Raw genomic sequence first — 13,698 nt, 5'->3', positions numbered from 1 at the left:
AGCAAATCAGCATATTCATGTGACACTGAAGACGGGAGTAATGATGCTGAAAAATGTAGCTTTGATCACAGGAATAAATTACATTTTAAAACATACTCAAAGAGAAAACAGTTATTTGAAATAGTAAAAAAATCTTTCACAATGTTACTGTTTTGGATCAAATAAATGCAGGCTTGGTGAGCAGAAAAGACTTCTTTAAAAAACTGTTCACTGGTTGATTACATTTTGATTTCACGTTATCTTAAAGTAATAAAGAGTGGTGTACCTAAGGACAGAGCAGCCACAAATGCGGTGGTAACACTGCTAGCACACAGGACAGCCGCCTGGTCCAGCTCTACACCGCCTCTGGACAGAGCGCCAAGACCTACGGCTGCAAGTGCTGCCAGGAAGCCCACCACAGTGGCCTGAACCTGAGGAAGAGAGCAGAGGAGCTCGACAATCACAGCTGCTCATCAGAGCCTGAGATCATATGCCTTCATTCATAATTAAACTGATTAAAAATGTATTTTTATAATGAGTACTCATTAGTATTCAAGACTGAGGACTCCAGCAGAATGAAGTCTCATAGAGTAATTGTTCATATTCTTTTATATTTATTTAACGTTTAATGAATGTTTGTTCGGTTAATTCATGTTTGTATTGTCTAATTTATTTCCGACAGAAGCTTTTTTCCAGTGGATTCCGTAAAATATCACTAATATAAAACATGCGTTTCTGATTCACTCACCTGAATAAGAGCAAGATTACAGGTCACCATCAGCCACTGCTGTTTGGGGTCGTCCATCTGTCCGGTGTTAGCCTGAGGAAGATCAGAAACAAAGCCACAGTGAAGCTGATAACCGCTTGAAGCGTTTTAATTTAATCATGAGACACACTTCATCATCTTAGAGCTAATACACACTAAGGCTACAGCTTGAGATAGATTACAAGTAATATAAATACAGTAATGCATATTTTATCCAGTTGGATAGGTACTTTTACATACAGCAGTAGAGAGACGGGATGCTAGAGTCATCTCCAGGTTTCCCTTGAGCCCGACCAAAGCAGGTACCAGGATGAACACCTCTGTGATCACTTTAAACACATCCCAGTGCTGAAACACACACGAGAGGCAATATTTAGACAGTCTGAAACAGCAGGTTCCCCATGACACCAACACTGACCTGGAACCGTTAAAATAGTATTTATGAAATGAAAAGAGATCTGAAATTTCACATTTTTGAAATCTGAAAAAACAGATTTGGGATTTTAAAACTATAGTATTTGACACAAATTACTTGTCAAATATTACATTGTCACATTCTAATATTGTGAAAATATTATATGAAATTCAATTAGGTAGTATTTATTAAGATTAATATTATTTATGCAAGATTTAAAATAAAATGTAAAAACATAAAAAGAGTAATTTAGCATTATTTTATTACAGCAGTACAGCATTTTTTTTTTATTTGATTAATGACACACTGGGAAAGGAACATGCTTAATATATATTTTAATTTATGTATTTTTATACACAATAATAACACCATGCAAAAATACTTACAATTGTAATATTTTACATTTTTTTTAAACTAGTTTAACAAGATTTAAACTCAGAATTGTGAGATTTAAACTAGTTTTGCAGCTTTAAACTTAGAATTGTGAGATTTAAACTCAGAATTACAAGATTTAAACTAGTTTTGTGAGATTTGTGAGAAAAAAAAACTTAATATTTTCTTTATTGAAAATACATTTCTTTTAAATAATTTTACAATTTACAATTTGACAGCCATTTAATCCATTTAATACACAATGGAGTACGCTAGTATTTTGTTATGAAGATAGCATGAAAATTTAAATTATTAGTTCAAATTAAACTAAACTATTATTCACAGAAGCAATCCATCAAAAAAAAAAAAAAAAAAAAAAAAAAAAATCTGAAAATGTTTAAAATTACTTGTCAAATATTACATTATAACATTATAATATTGTCAAAATATTATATGAAACTCAAAATAAAAACTAATAATAATTAAGATTATGGTTATTTATTGCAAGATTTTAAATACATTTTTAAAACACACACACAAAAAAAAAAAATCATAATAATAATCGTAATCAGAAAATGTATTAAAACAATCCCTGTCAAATATTACATTATAATATTGTCAAAATATTGTATGAAATTCATAGTAATAACTTTTGCATTAAAAAATATAATTCAGGGTATTTTATTACAGCACTACAGCATTTTTTAAAAATTAGATTGCCAAAATGGGGGAAGGAACATGCTTAATAATTGTATTTATTGATTTTTTTTTTTAAGATATCACTATGCAAAAAATACTTATAATTTTGAAATTGTAAAAAAAATGTTAATATTTTCTATATAGAAAATACATTTCATCTGAATAATTTTGAAATTTAAATGCATTTTTCCCTTTTAAAGGGCAGTATTTTGTTATGAATATAGAATTGGAAATTTCCAGCTAAACTAAATTGCTATTATTTACAGAAGCAATCCAAGAAAAAAAAAAAAACTTCTTAAAACTGCCATTTAGAATATTAATCAAAAAAAAAAAATACTTTTCAAATATACCATTCTTACATTATAACATTGTCAAAATATTATATACAATTCATGAAGGTAGTATTTATTAAGATTAATGTTATTTATGCAAGATTTAAAAGACATTTTAAAAACAAAATTAAAAAAAAAAAAATAATAATAATTCAAGATTAGTTTATTACAGTAGTACAGAATTTTAATTAGATTAATGACACACTAGGGGAAAGAACATGCTTAATAAATATTTATTTATTTATCTATTGTAATAATATCACCATGCAAAAAAATCTTACAGAATTTTAAGATTTTATAAATCTTGAAAATGTAAAACAAAAAATCGTAATACTTTCTGTATAGAAAATACATTTCTTCTGATTCATTTTAACATTTTAATGCATTTTTCCCTTTTCAAATGGCAGCCATTTAAAGCATACTAGTATTTTGTTACAAATATAGCATAGGAATCTCAAACTACACTAAACTGACAAGCTGTTTTTTGAATGCATTCACTGACGCAACCTATCCAAATCCAAAAGAACAAGCTCACTGAATTACCATTACTATTAATCTGGAGTGCAAACCACAATAAAGGTAACACTTGAAAATTCACATTTGAACAATCGCACTCAAAACTAAACACTACATAACTCAAAAGGGCAACAAATAACAACTTGAGCCGCAATGCATGCTGGCAAGTGAAGCCCTGCCCCCGACAGTCCATAAATACATACTGTACTCTTCAAGAATTTTAAGATAAGCAGATACTTTACACAGAACAGCGCATTGGCTTTCACATACATCACTGCTAATGTGACCATCATGGTCAATATTTTTAAACTGAGTGACGTCTTAATGTACGGGCCATAAACTGAGATGCTCTCAATCGAATGAAAGACACTTCACAAGAGCGCAGATTATTTCAAACTAGAGGTCAGTTACAGCGTTTTTTCTGAAACTTTCAGTCAAAACACAGACTAGTCATCAGCAAAGTCATAAATATCATTTCATAACGGGCAAACTGACAAAAGTGTCAAAATGACTCACTGAATACGAATGGCTTCTTGCTCTGTACGTTTATATTTAGAATGTGTCAGTATACGAGCTGAGTGCTCCTCTCTTCACAAACCCACTCATGAAGTTAAAAATAGCCATAATGTTTAAATGAACAGATAAGAGAGCGGTGCCAGCCAGCCAGGGGCCGGGCTGTTTTGAGGGGCTGGTGTCACGTCACAGGCCCGTCCTGGGATCTAGCCCACTTCTGCTCTAGAAACAAGCTTTCATTCTCTCGCTCGGCCTGTCTCACCCGCCCCCATGAGAATTCAATTAATAGACACTAAACACAGTCCATGCCAGCCACGTCTATCTAGAGGACAGGAACACAAGGAACCGTTACTGAAAGCCCTCATGTGATTGTGAAATACACTGATATCCTATGAGACAACTGTATAGTGTACAAAACATGAGTATGCTAACTATCCCCACATTTTGTGTTTGAATGCAATTGCTTTAGATCTACACACATTATTTTACAGTTTAACTTACAGTGTAATAAATGTAACATACAGTATAAGCAGTGTTATTTTAATACTATTTATATACATTTTAATTTTACTTCAAATATAAGAATTTTAAGTTTTTGTCATTTTTATATTATGTGTATATTTCTTTCCACTTTTTATTTTTTGTATATTTTTATGTCTGTTTTAACATTTCATTTTTCTAATTTCAATTTTTGTTCCATTTAGTACTTATATTTGATTTAATTTCTGCTGTATTTCAATTAACAAACATCACTGATGATTAAAAATAAATAATTAGAATAAAAAGTATTTGTGAATAAAATAAATTAACTGATTCATTTTTTATCAAATAATTTAATTTATGAATTATTTTCTTTTTTGTTATCAAGCTGCTGTTGTTGTTATGTTATTGAAGCATTAAGCCATTCAAAGTAGGTGTCAACTGATTATCGGCCAGGCTGATTATCGGTGCCGATATTACGCATTGTTATGGTTATCAGTATCGGTCATTTTCTAAACCAATTTGCCAATAAAATACTTTAAAACATTTAAAGAAAGTTTTTGTCAGAGCCCTTGTTATTCTCAATTTGAACGTTATTTTTTTTATTTTTACACAAGACATATGCATCAGTTCAAAATATTAGTTCTCTGTCTACTTGATCTGTAATAATCTGTGATTATTGGTGCAGTTATTAAGCATTTTTAAGGTTTTCGGTATCAGTCATTTTCTAAACTGATTTGCTGATGAAATAATTAAAAAGCATTTAAAGAAAGCTTTTATCAAAGCCCTTCTAATTCTTAATTCTTAATTTAATTTATTTCTTTTAACACCCCACACACACATATATATATATATATATATATATATATAGGTTCAAAATATCGGTTATCTGCCTACTTCAATCAATCAAAATTTATTTATAAAGCACAATAAAAACAACAGTAGTTGACCACTGTGCTATACAAACCTTACTAAAAAGGACATAAAAATAAAACAGTTCTGACAGCAATACACTAAAGAAGAGAAAAATCACTGATAGGTGACAAATCCTTATACTCTAAGGACAGTTATAAGCCCTAGAAAAAAGGTACATTTTTAACTTGGTTTTAACTAATCGGAGAGAGTCTGGAAGATTATTCCATAATTTTGGTCCAGCAATTGAAAAGGCACGGTCACCCTTCAACTTCAATCACAAATCACAGATCTGTAATAATCTGTGATTATTGGCGTCGATCTTAAGCATTTTTACGGTTATCGGTATCGGTCCTTTTCAAAACCAATTTGCTGATAAAATTATTTAAAAGCATTTAAAGAACGTTTTTGTCAGACCTTCTGTTATTCTTAATTTTGATATTAATCTTTTATTTTTACACAAGACGTATATATCGGTTCTCGGTCTACTTGATCTGTAATAATCTGTGATTATTGGTGCAGAACATTTTTGTCAGAGCTTTTGTTATTCTTAATTTTGACATTATGTTTTTGTTTTTACACTGACATCTATATCAGTTCAGAGTATTGGTTATCTGTCTACTTGATCTGTAATAATTTGTGATTTTCAGCGCCAGTATTAAGCATTTTTATGGTTATCGTATTGGTAATTTTCAAAACTGATTTGCCAATAAAATAGCTTTTTATTTTTACACCAGACATTTATATCATTTCAAAATATCGGTTATGTAAATAAGCAATAATCAAAAATCTGTATCTGTCGTTTTCAAAACCAATTTGCAAATAAAATAATTTAAAAGCATTTAAAGAAAGTTTTTGTCAGAGCCCTCTTTATTCTTAATTTCGACATTAATTTTTATTTTTACACCAGACATGTATATTGGTTCAAAATATCGGTTACATGATCTGTAATAATCGATATCGGCATCGGCCCTTAAAAACACATAATTTTACCTTAGTAGAGTAGTTGTAGTCTTAACCTTGGCTTATGTCTTTAACTTTCAATACTGAAATACTTCAATATCATGCCAATATCATGTTTGACATTATCATGATATAATCATTTTAAGATTTAAAAATCTCCATAAACTTGAAAAATCTTATTATTTTCTATATAGAAAATACATTTTTCTGCTTAATTTAAAAATGTAAATGCATTTTTCCCTTTTTAAATGGCAGCCGTTTAATATATATTATGGAGTAAGCTAGTAGTTTGCTATGGTTAAAAATGTCACTTAAAAATGTATTAATAAATAAAATAAATATATTGCTAAATTAATTTCATGATTTTTTTTTTTTTATGTTATTAGAGCATTAAGCCATTCAAAATCATGCATTACAGTGATTTTACCTAGGTAAGAGTAGTTTTAGTCTTAACCTGGCTTATGTATTTAACAATCAATACTGAAAAACCATTACCACTGACAAAATAAACTAGAAAATTGAAATATCATGTTTTTAGACACGTACTGTATATAATAATATTCCTGAGTAACATGAACATACCATAATATGGTAGTATCATGCCCTTACTCCAGTGCTCCCATGGAATTTACATAGAACTACCATGGCACATGTCCAAAAAAACTTTTTGTATATCAAAGCACCATGCCATTAACATCTGATCCCATCACTGAACCATGGTACAATCAAAGGTTTTCAATACTACTCATTATTTACAGTTTCAATAACACATTAACCAAGCAATACACCAAATCAAGATTAAATGGCTCATACTTGGACAACGTCCATGACGATACCGGCTGCCACCATCCCCAGCCCGCCCAGCAGATACGGCAGTAGGACCTGCGCAGCAATGATGTACGAGCTCTCCGGAAGGAAGCCATGAGCCGAACGGGTGAGTTTGCAGGTGAAACCTCTCAGCTTCTTCCCCTGATAACAGAGCTCCAGCTCTAACTGAGTGACCACCATCTCTGTTACCCCATTCCCCAACAGTGAGGGCCACAACTGAGTTCGACAAGGGTTCCTGGAAGCTTTTTTATCACCTTGCTAAACGGCCAAATGTTCCTTTCATAATGTCTCAAAACTAAATAAGAAGCTCAAGACAAACAAGTTGAAAAGAAAAAAGATTAATACGCTGACTCAGAAAAACAGAATGTTCTTAAGATTAAACGAAGAGGCAGTTTAGTATCTTCAGATTGTCCCACGATAGCAAAGGCCTGAAAAGTTGGCTGATGCACACGGTATATATCTCAATTCTTCTTGAAGATGTCATTTGTTCATCTATCAATGCCACATGGGTTTTTGACCGAAATCCAATAGGAAGCCTCAGCTGAGCATCTCTGTTTCTCCCGAGTTGGTTCTCTGAATGTCAAAATCCACCTTTAAACACTTCTTGAGACTCGTCCTATGCCTGAAGGACAGCTGTCCCTTGAAGACTGCTACAAGCAGCCTCTTTTTTCACTCGCAAGTCGCTGGAAGGTCCAAGTACACAAGCACTATGTTCTCCAAAGCGCGTCTTCTCTCAGCCACAGGAGTCGTGACTCACATGACAAAGAGTCCTGTCCGCATCAGCGTCGATTTAAACACCTCTCCGTCACCAGGCCTGGTCTAACAGGTCCAGAATGTGACAGAAACACATGTTGAGGCTTTATTTCCACTCGTTCCTGTGGGCAGTCCTCTTCGCCCCCTCCTCACCAGTGCATCAGGCCCTCGAACAGTCACTCGTCTAACCCTTATTACTTCCCATCAAGCGTTTCATCTGCTCAGAGTCTTGCGTCTGTCCCCCTGTCCTGCTCTCTGCTAATGTCTCCTCTGACGTATTACTGAACCTGTCTTATCAGCTGTGAATGGGCTGAGTGCTTGGCAGACGGACGAGAGGGGAGAAAGGAAAAGAGGAGAGGAAAAGATAGATCGAGATAGAACAAGTGTGTGTTCGAAAGACAAAGAGACAGATTGAGAACCCATGGGGTTGTAAAAGCAGCGTTGTTCGATTACTCACCACTCTACCGCTTGCCAGTGCGTAGAGGACACGTTGGAAAGAGGGGCATGATTCAGCTATAAAAAAAAATAAATAAAAAAAAAGCAGCTCGGCCGTGAGCACGGCACAGTGACGCAGCAAATCCAGACCCACATCACCAACACACACCTCTGATCTCATTCATTAAACATCATCAGGACAAAGCACATCTTAAGAATATTAAATTGCAACCAGCTCTATAACAACAGATTTTAGGACCAGATATAATATTTAAAGGAACGGGGTTTTTTTGGTGATATAGAAGCCTGTTTCCACCATTGAAAAATAAATAAATAAAAAAGGTAACTGGAACTTTTAATTTTACAATTCTGACTTTATTTTTCACAATTCCAAGTTTACATCTTGGAGTTCTGAATTTATTTCTCAAAATTTTAGGTCTATATCTTGCAACTATGAACGAACATCTTGCAATTCTGACTTTATTACTCACAACTTTACATTTATATCTTGCAACAATAACTTAACATCTCACAATTCTCACTTTTTTCTAGCAATTCCGAGTTTACATCTTCCAATTCTGATTTTCTCAAAATTCTTAATCAAATTTTTAATCAAAATCTTGCAATTCTGACTTTTTTCTAGCAATTCTGAGTTTACATCTTGCAATTCTTTGTTTTGCACAATTTTAAGTTTATATCTTGCAAGATGTTCATGTTTTTCTTTCTTCAGTCGTAAAGAAATTATGTTTTTTGAGGAAAACATTTTAGCATTTTTCTCCATATAATGGACTGATATGGTGCCCCGAGTTTGACCTTCCAAAATGCAGTTTAAAAGTGGCTTCAATTAATCCCAGCCAAGAAAGAAGGTCTTATCTAGAGTAACGATCGGTTATCTTAATAAAAATAATGCAATTTTTAATGCCAAATGCTCATCTTGTCTTACTCTGCCTTCTGTTCATGACAGTTATGTCGAAAAACTCCCATCTCATGTTCTCCCTCAACTTTAAAATCGCCCTATATCGCTGTTTTACCTTTTTATGTTAAGGGTGTTTGATCTTCTTTGCATATTCACTTTGCAAAGACTGGGTCTGTACTTCTGCAGTGATGTAGGATGATTTTGAAAAGATTTTTGAAGTTGAGGGAGAAAATATGATTGGAGTTTTTCGAAATACTTTAACTGTCTTGAGTCAGAATACACAGAGTTCAGGGAAAGCAAGACAAGACGAGAGTTTGAGATTAAAAAGTATTTTTTTTAATGAAAATAACCAATCGTTAAAGGTCTTACCAAACTTACCAAACTAGATAAGACCCTTCTTTCTCGGTTGGGATCGTTTACAACCACATTTGGGATCGTTTGAAGCCGCATTTAAACTGCAGTTCAAAATCGGGGCACCTTTAACGATTATATATATATATATATATATATCAAAAGACAAAAGTATCAAGATGCATTTCATTCCATAAACGTTTTGGCACATTACATTTTGTGGGAACTGGAGTTTTCCAGCTTCAAGAAGGGACATGAGTCAACTCTTTTATGGTACTTTGATAATGTTGTCCTACTATTCATGTTTATTTTGTCCATCATTGGAGCTGTCTCAAAAACCTATTCAAAAACCATTCATTTATAGCCTGATCATTTTGTTAAACATCTCAATTTGTGTTCCACGAAACATACAGGTTGGTAATGAGTTCAAAATGACATCATTTTTGGGTGAACAACCGCTTTAATGCTTCATGATTGGAGTGTTTTTCTGCTCCTTCGCCTTCCGAGTGAATTTTAATAATCACATTAATTTCCCTCACACTCTGCTTCCTGTAAGTGAGGACCATAAATATCAGCACTTGACATGCCAGATAATTAAAGTGGGCACGTTAGCTGCTATAGCATCAACCTTGAACTGTTGGAAAGTCATGTCAGGCTATAGAGCGTTGTGTAAAAACTTTTTCAAAAGTCTCTTACCTGCACACTGTCCAGCACCATGCCTGCCATCACCATCCCCATCCCAGCCAGCAGGTAGGGGAACAGCACCTGGAGGCAGATAGAAATGGCCGACTCGTCTTCTATCTTAGCCTGGGCTGTTTTGGTCCTCTCCTCCACAGGCTTTTTAGGTGGTATGGTGGGAGGGGGTAACAGCAGGTCATTCTGGCCATCTAGACTGCCAGTCCGATCCAAACCACCCTTTCCCTTCCCCTTTTTGGACTTCTTGCGGCCACCTCCTTTCCTCTGCCGAACTTCATCTCCTGCCATGGTGGAGTCTCCGGTCAGCTCCCTCTGTGCAACAGAAAGTCAATTAAAGGCAGGTCTTCAACACTGATGCAGGTATAGCCAAAAAAAAAGTTTAATTTTGCCAAAACATAAGGTTGGGGTTCATAAGTCTGAGACCAGATGTTTTTTCAAACTTAAATATTTAGTGGTGTAATAAGCATTCTAGCAAATTCTGATTCTAGGATATTATGCTAATATATATTTGTTTTTGCATTATTTGTATAAAAAAAAAAAAAAAACATTAAATAAAATGACAAATTTAATTGAATTAAAATTATTTAAATATTAAATGAAATGAAAAAAATATGTGGCTACAATATAATTTGATATAATTATTATAAAATAAATGTTTATATCTTAAATGCTAAAAATCAGTACTTGCACTCTGAGTTTTGCATTGTTTTACATTTCTCGAAATCCTACTATTTCCTATTTATTTACCAAGATTATTATTCTTATTATTCTATATATTTTACAAGATTATTATTATATATTATTTAATAGTTTTAGTATTCACAAAAACTAAAACTGAAACTAGAAGCCATTTAAAAACACACATTCATTACTTTAAATAAACAAAAAAAAACATTTCTCATTTTAATTTTGAATAATCATGTACAAAATAACTAAAAATGAAACAAAATATAACAATAAAAACTGTGTATGCGCGTAAAAACAACTAAAAATGACAATAACACAAAATTACTAAAACTTTAACTAAAATTAAAATGAAAACAAAAAATAAGAATAAAAAAATTATTTAAAACATACAACGATACAATAACAACAATAATAGACTACAATAATACTAAAATGACATTGTTTATTGCATATTTAATTTACATTCCCAGTCTCTTGAACCCCAATGTACAAATACAATAAACATGTATTTTTCCACACAATGTTCATTGTGTTTTTGAACATGAAGCATTAGTAAACAATGAAGCTGAGCAAGTATTTTTGCATCACTGTTAATATATTCATGCATGCTAATCAGTGCACATATATTTGCATCAGTGCTTTCAAAGTTAGATCTTTTAAGGTCCTTGTAAACAGATCTTTTTACAAATATAATGATTTAAAACGTATCAGCAGTTGAAAGGTTTCACTTTCATCTCTGATCACACCGATTATATTTAATGTTTTGGTCCATAAGCACTGATGACACGTTGCCATAGCAATATCAAGTCGCACATTCCCATAGATATCACTGACAAAACTCACAACAACCGTTCCTTTAGCAAATAAATGTATGTCACACGTTTGTGCGTCGAAACTGAATGTTACTGATGAGAAGGACAGATGCGGTAAACAATGATGGGTTACACACGGATCATGATGGCTTGTGCTCCACATCAGCAATACAAAGTCACGGAAAGAACAGCCTACCGTTTCAAATTAGCCCTTCTTTTGTGTTTACATGCATCACATTATATGTAACTTCGCTATCGATAACGATATTAATCACTGCAACGCTAAAGCGCGTTAAATCACTACTCGAAATGTTTAACTTCCTAGATAGGAAACGAATTCACCAATAGTACTACGGACAAACCTTTTGCTCATGAATATTTATTAGTGACGTGAGGGGACGCGTCTGGTAGGCTCAGAGCCGTTATGCTACGGAGTAACGTCATTAATATTCATGTGCGGATTGAAGACGTATTCCGTGAATGTATGTATACCAGGATGTAGGCTACTTTTGAAAATAATAAACTAGCACAGCCTGCTGTTTTGAAACCTTAACGTTTAAAGTAAACTACTATCGACTTATGTTAAGGTTTAAATGTTTACAAGTTAGTTTGAGGTGCTGTTTCTGTCTGTGAAACTTCTATTCACTATTTTAAAGGGGTTATTTTACGCATGCGTGCTTCCGTAGTCAGTAGTGGTTTGGATTTTTATTCACTGACTAGAATGTTTTAACTTCGTTTACTACAAAGATTTATTTGTGTTTTACTCAATATTTTTTATTGATGTATTTTCTATACATAAGATATTTTCTATACATTACAAAGTTACGCCAGCAGTTGGCGACAAACGAGACCTTTTTGTAAACAGACTTTTACAGTAAATGGTATAGTGTATAATGCTAATAATGAATTTAGCTTTGATCACAGGAATAAATTACATTTTAAAATATAGCCAAATAGAAAGCAGTTATTTTAAATTGTAAAAATATTTCACAATATGTGACCCTGGACCACAAAATTAGTCATAAGGGTCAATTTTTGAAAATTGAGCTTTATACATCATCTGAAAGCTGAACAAACAAAGCTTTCCATTGATGTATGGTTTGTTAGGATAAGACAATATTTGGCCGAAATACAACTATTTGAATATCTGGAATCTGAGGGTGCAAAAAAATCAAAATATTGAGAAAATCACCTTTAAAGTTTCCAAATGAAGCTCTTACTAATGCATATTACTAATCAAAAATCAAGTTTTGATATATTTACAGTAAGAATTTTACAAAATATCTTCATGAAACATGATCTTTACTTAATTTCCTAATGATTTTTGGCATAAAAGAAAAATCTATAATTTTGACCTATACAATGTATTTTTGGCTATTGCTACAAATAAACCCGAGCGACTTAAGACTGATTTTGTGGTCCAGGGTCACATATTACTGCTTTTGCTGTATTTTGGATCAAATAAATGACGAGCTTGGTGAGCAAATAAAAATTCTTTAAAAAAACAATAAAAACCTTCTTGTTAAAACACACATACAAAAAAATATGTTAGTCACGTGTTTAAAAAAAAAATAAAGTGACTTCAGTGAACGAATAACAGTAATGATTGATTTGAACCAAAATGATTCATTCATTTAAATGATTCATTCAAAAGCAAAACTCTATTACTTTCTCAGCACCTGATTCAAACCCAAATCTAATTTAAATGAGGCAATGTTGTAAGTTATACATTTCATTTTAATCTTTTTATGCATACAGTTGTTTTATTTAGTGGATAATACAACCTTGTAGTGATAATTACTATATTTAATTTGAATGCAACCCCATTTTAAAGGATGAGAGGTGAAACATGCCGTCTGCTTCTAAAATTAAGAATATAATAACGTGACTGCTCTACCTTGTCCACATTGCAGGTGTCAATGCATGCATCTAACTTCCAAAAGTCATGAAGAGTTGCACAACAGGCAGACAACTTATAATTGAATGTATGAATGGTCCGCTAACCATGATAACACAAATCAATTTCAAATCCAGCTATGGTGTAAGTGCAGCACCTGTTCGTCCATGCAAATCTAACACATAAACGTCTTACCTATCACAATGTCGCAAAAGCAAAGGAAAGTCGTAAGTGACTAGCATTAATCTTAAAGGGCACCGAGAATAACAACGTGAAGTCGGATTGGAGGAGTCACAGATAGGGTGGGGGCCTCGGAGAGTGTCTTAAATTTCATCCTGTTGGCAGTTGGTTAAAACAACCCCCTCCTGTCTGACCT

The 13,698-nt window shown here is 32.9% G+C and overlaps 1 protein-coding gene across 5 annotated transcripts in view; it reads right to left on the bottom strand.

Annotated features, from left to right (window-relative positions):
• The window catches only part of LOC127154999 (solute carrier family 41 member 1), a 90,350-nt gene that overhangs the window by 13,115 nt on the left and 63,537 nt on the right, over window positions 1-13,698 (bottom strand). The window contains exons 1-5 of one of the 5 annotated variants that reach the window (XM_051096900.1): window positions 13,518-13,610; window positions 9,927-10,238; window positions 986-1,093; window positions 728-799; window positions 266-410 (exon numbers count right to left, since the gene is read on the bottom strand). In XM_051096900.1, the coding sequence (XP_050952857.1) occupies window positions 266-410; window positions 728-799; window positions 986-1,093; window positions 9,927-10,214 (613 nt within the window). In that variant the 5' untranslated portion in view covers window positions 10,215-10,238; window positions 13,518-13,610. The other 4 variants (XM_051096897.1, XM_051096896.1, XM_051096899.1 and 1 more) reach the window with 4 other exon arrangements.

This window comes from Labeo rohita, chromosome 23 (genome assembly GCF_022985175.1).
Source record: "Labeo rohita strain BAU-BD-2019 chromosome 23, IGBB_LRoh.1.0, whole genome shotgun sequence".
Lineage (NCBI taxonomy): Eukaryota > Metazoa > Chordata > Actinopteri > Cypriniformes > Cyprinidae > Labeo > Labeo rohita.
This window is presented reverse-complemented; position numbering and strand designations above follow the sequence as displayed.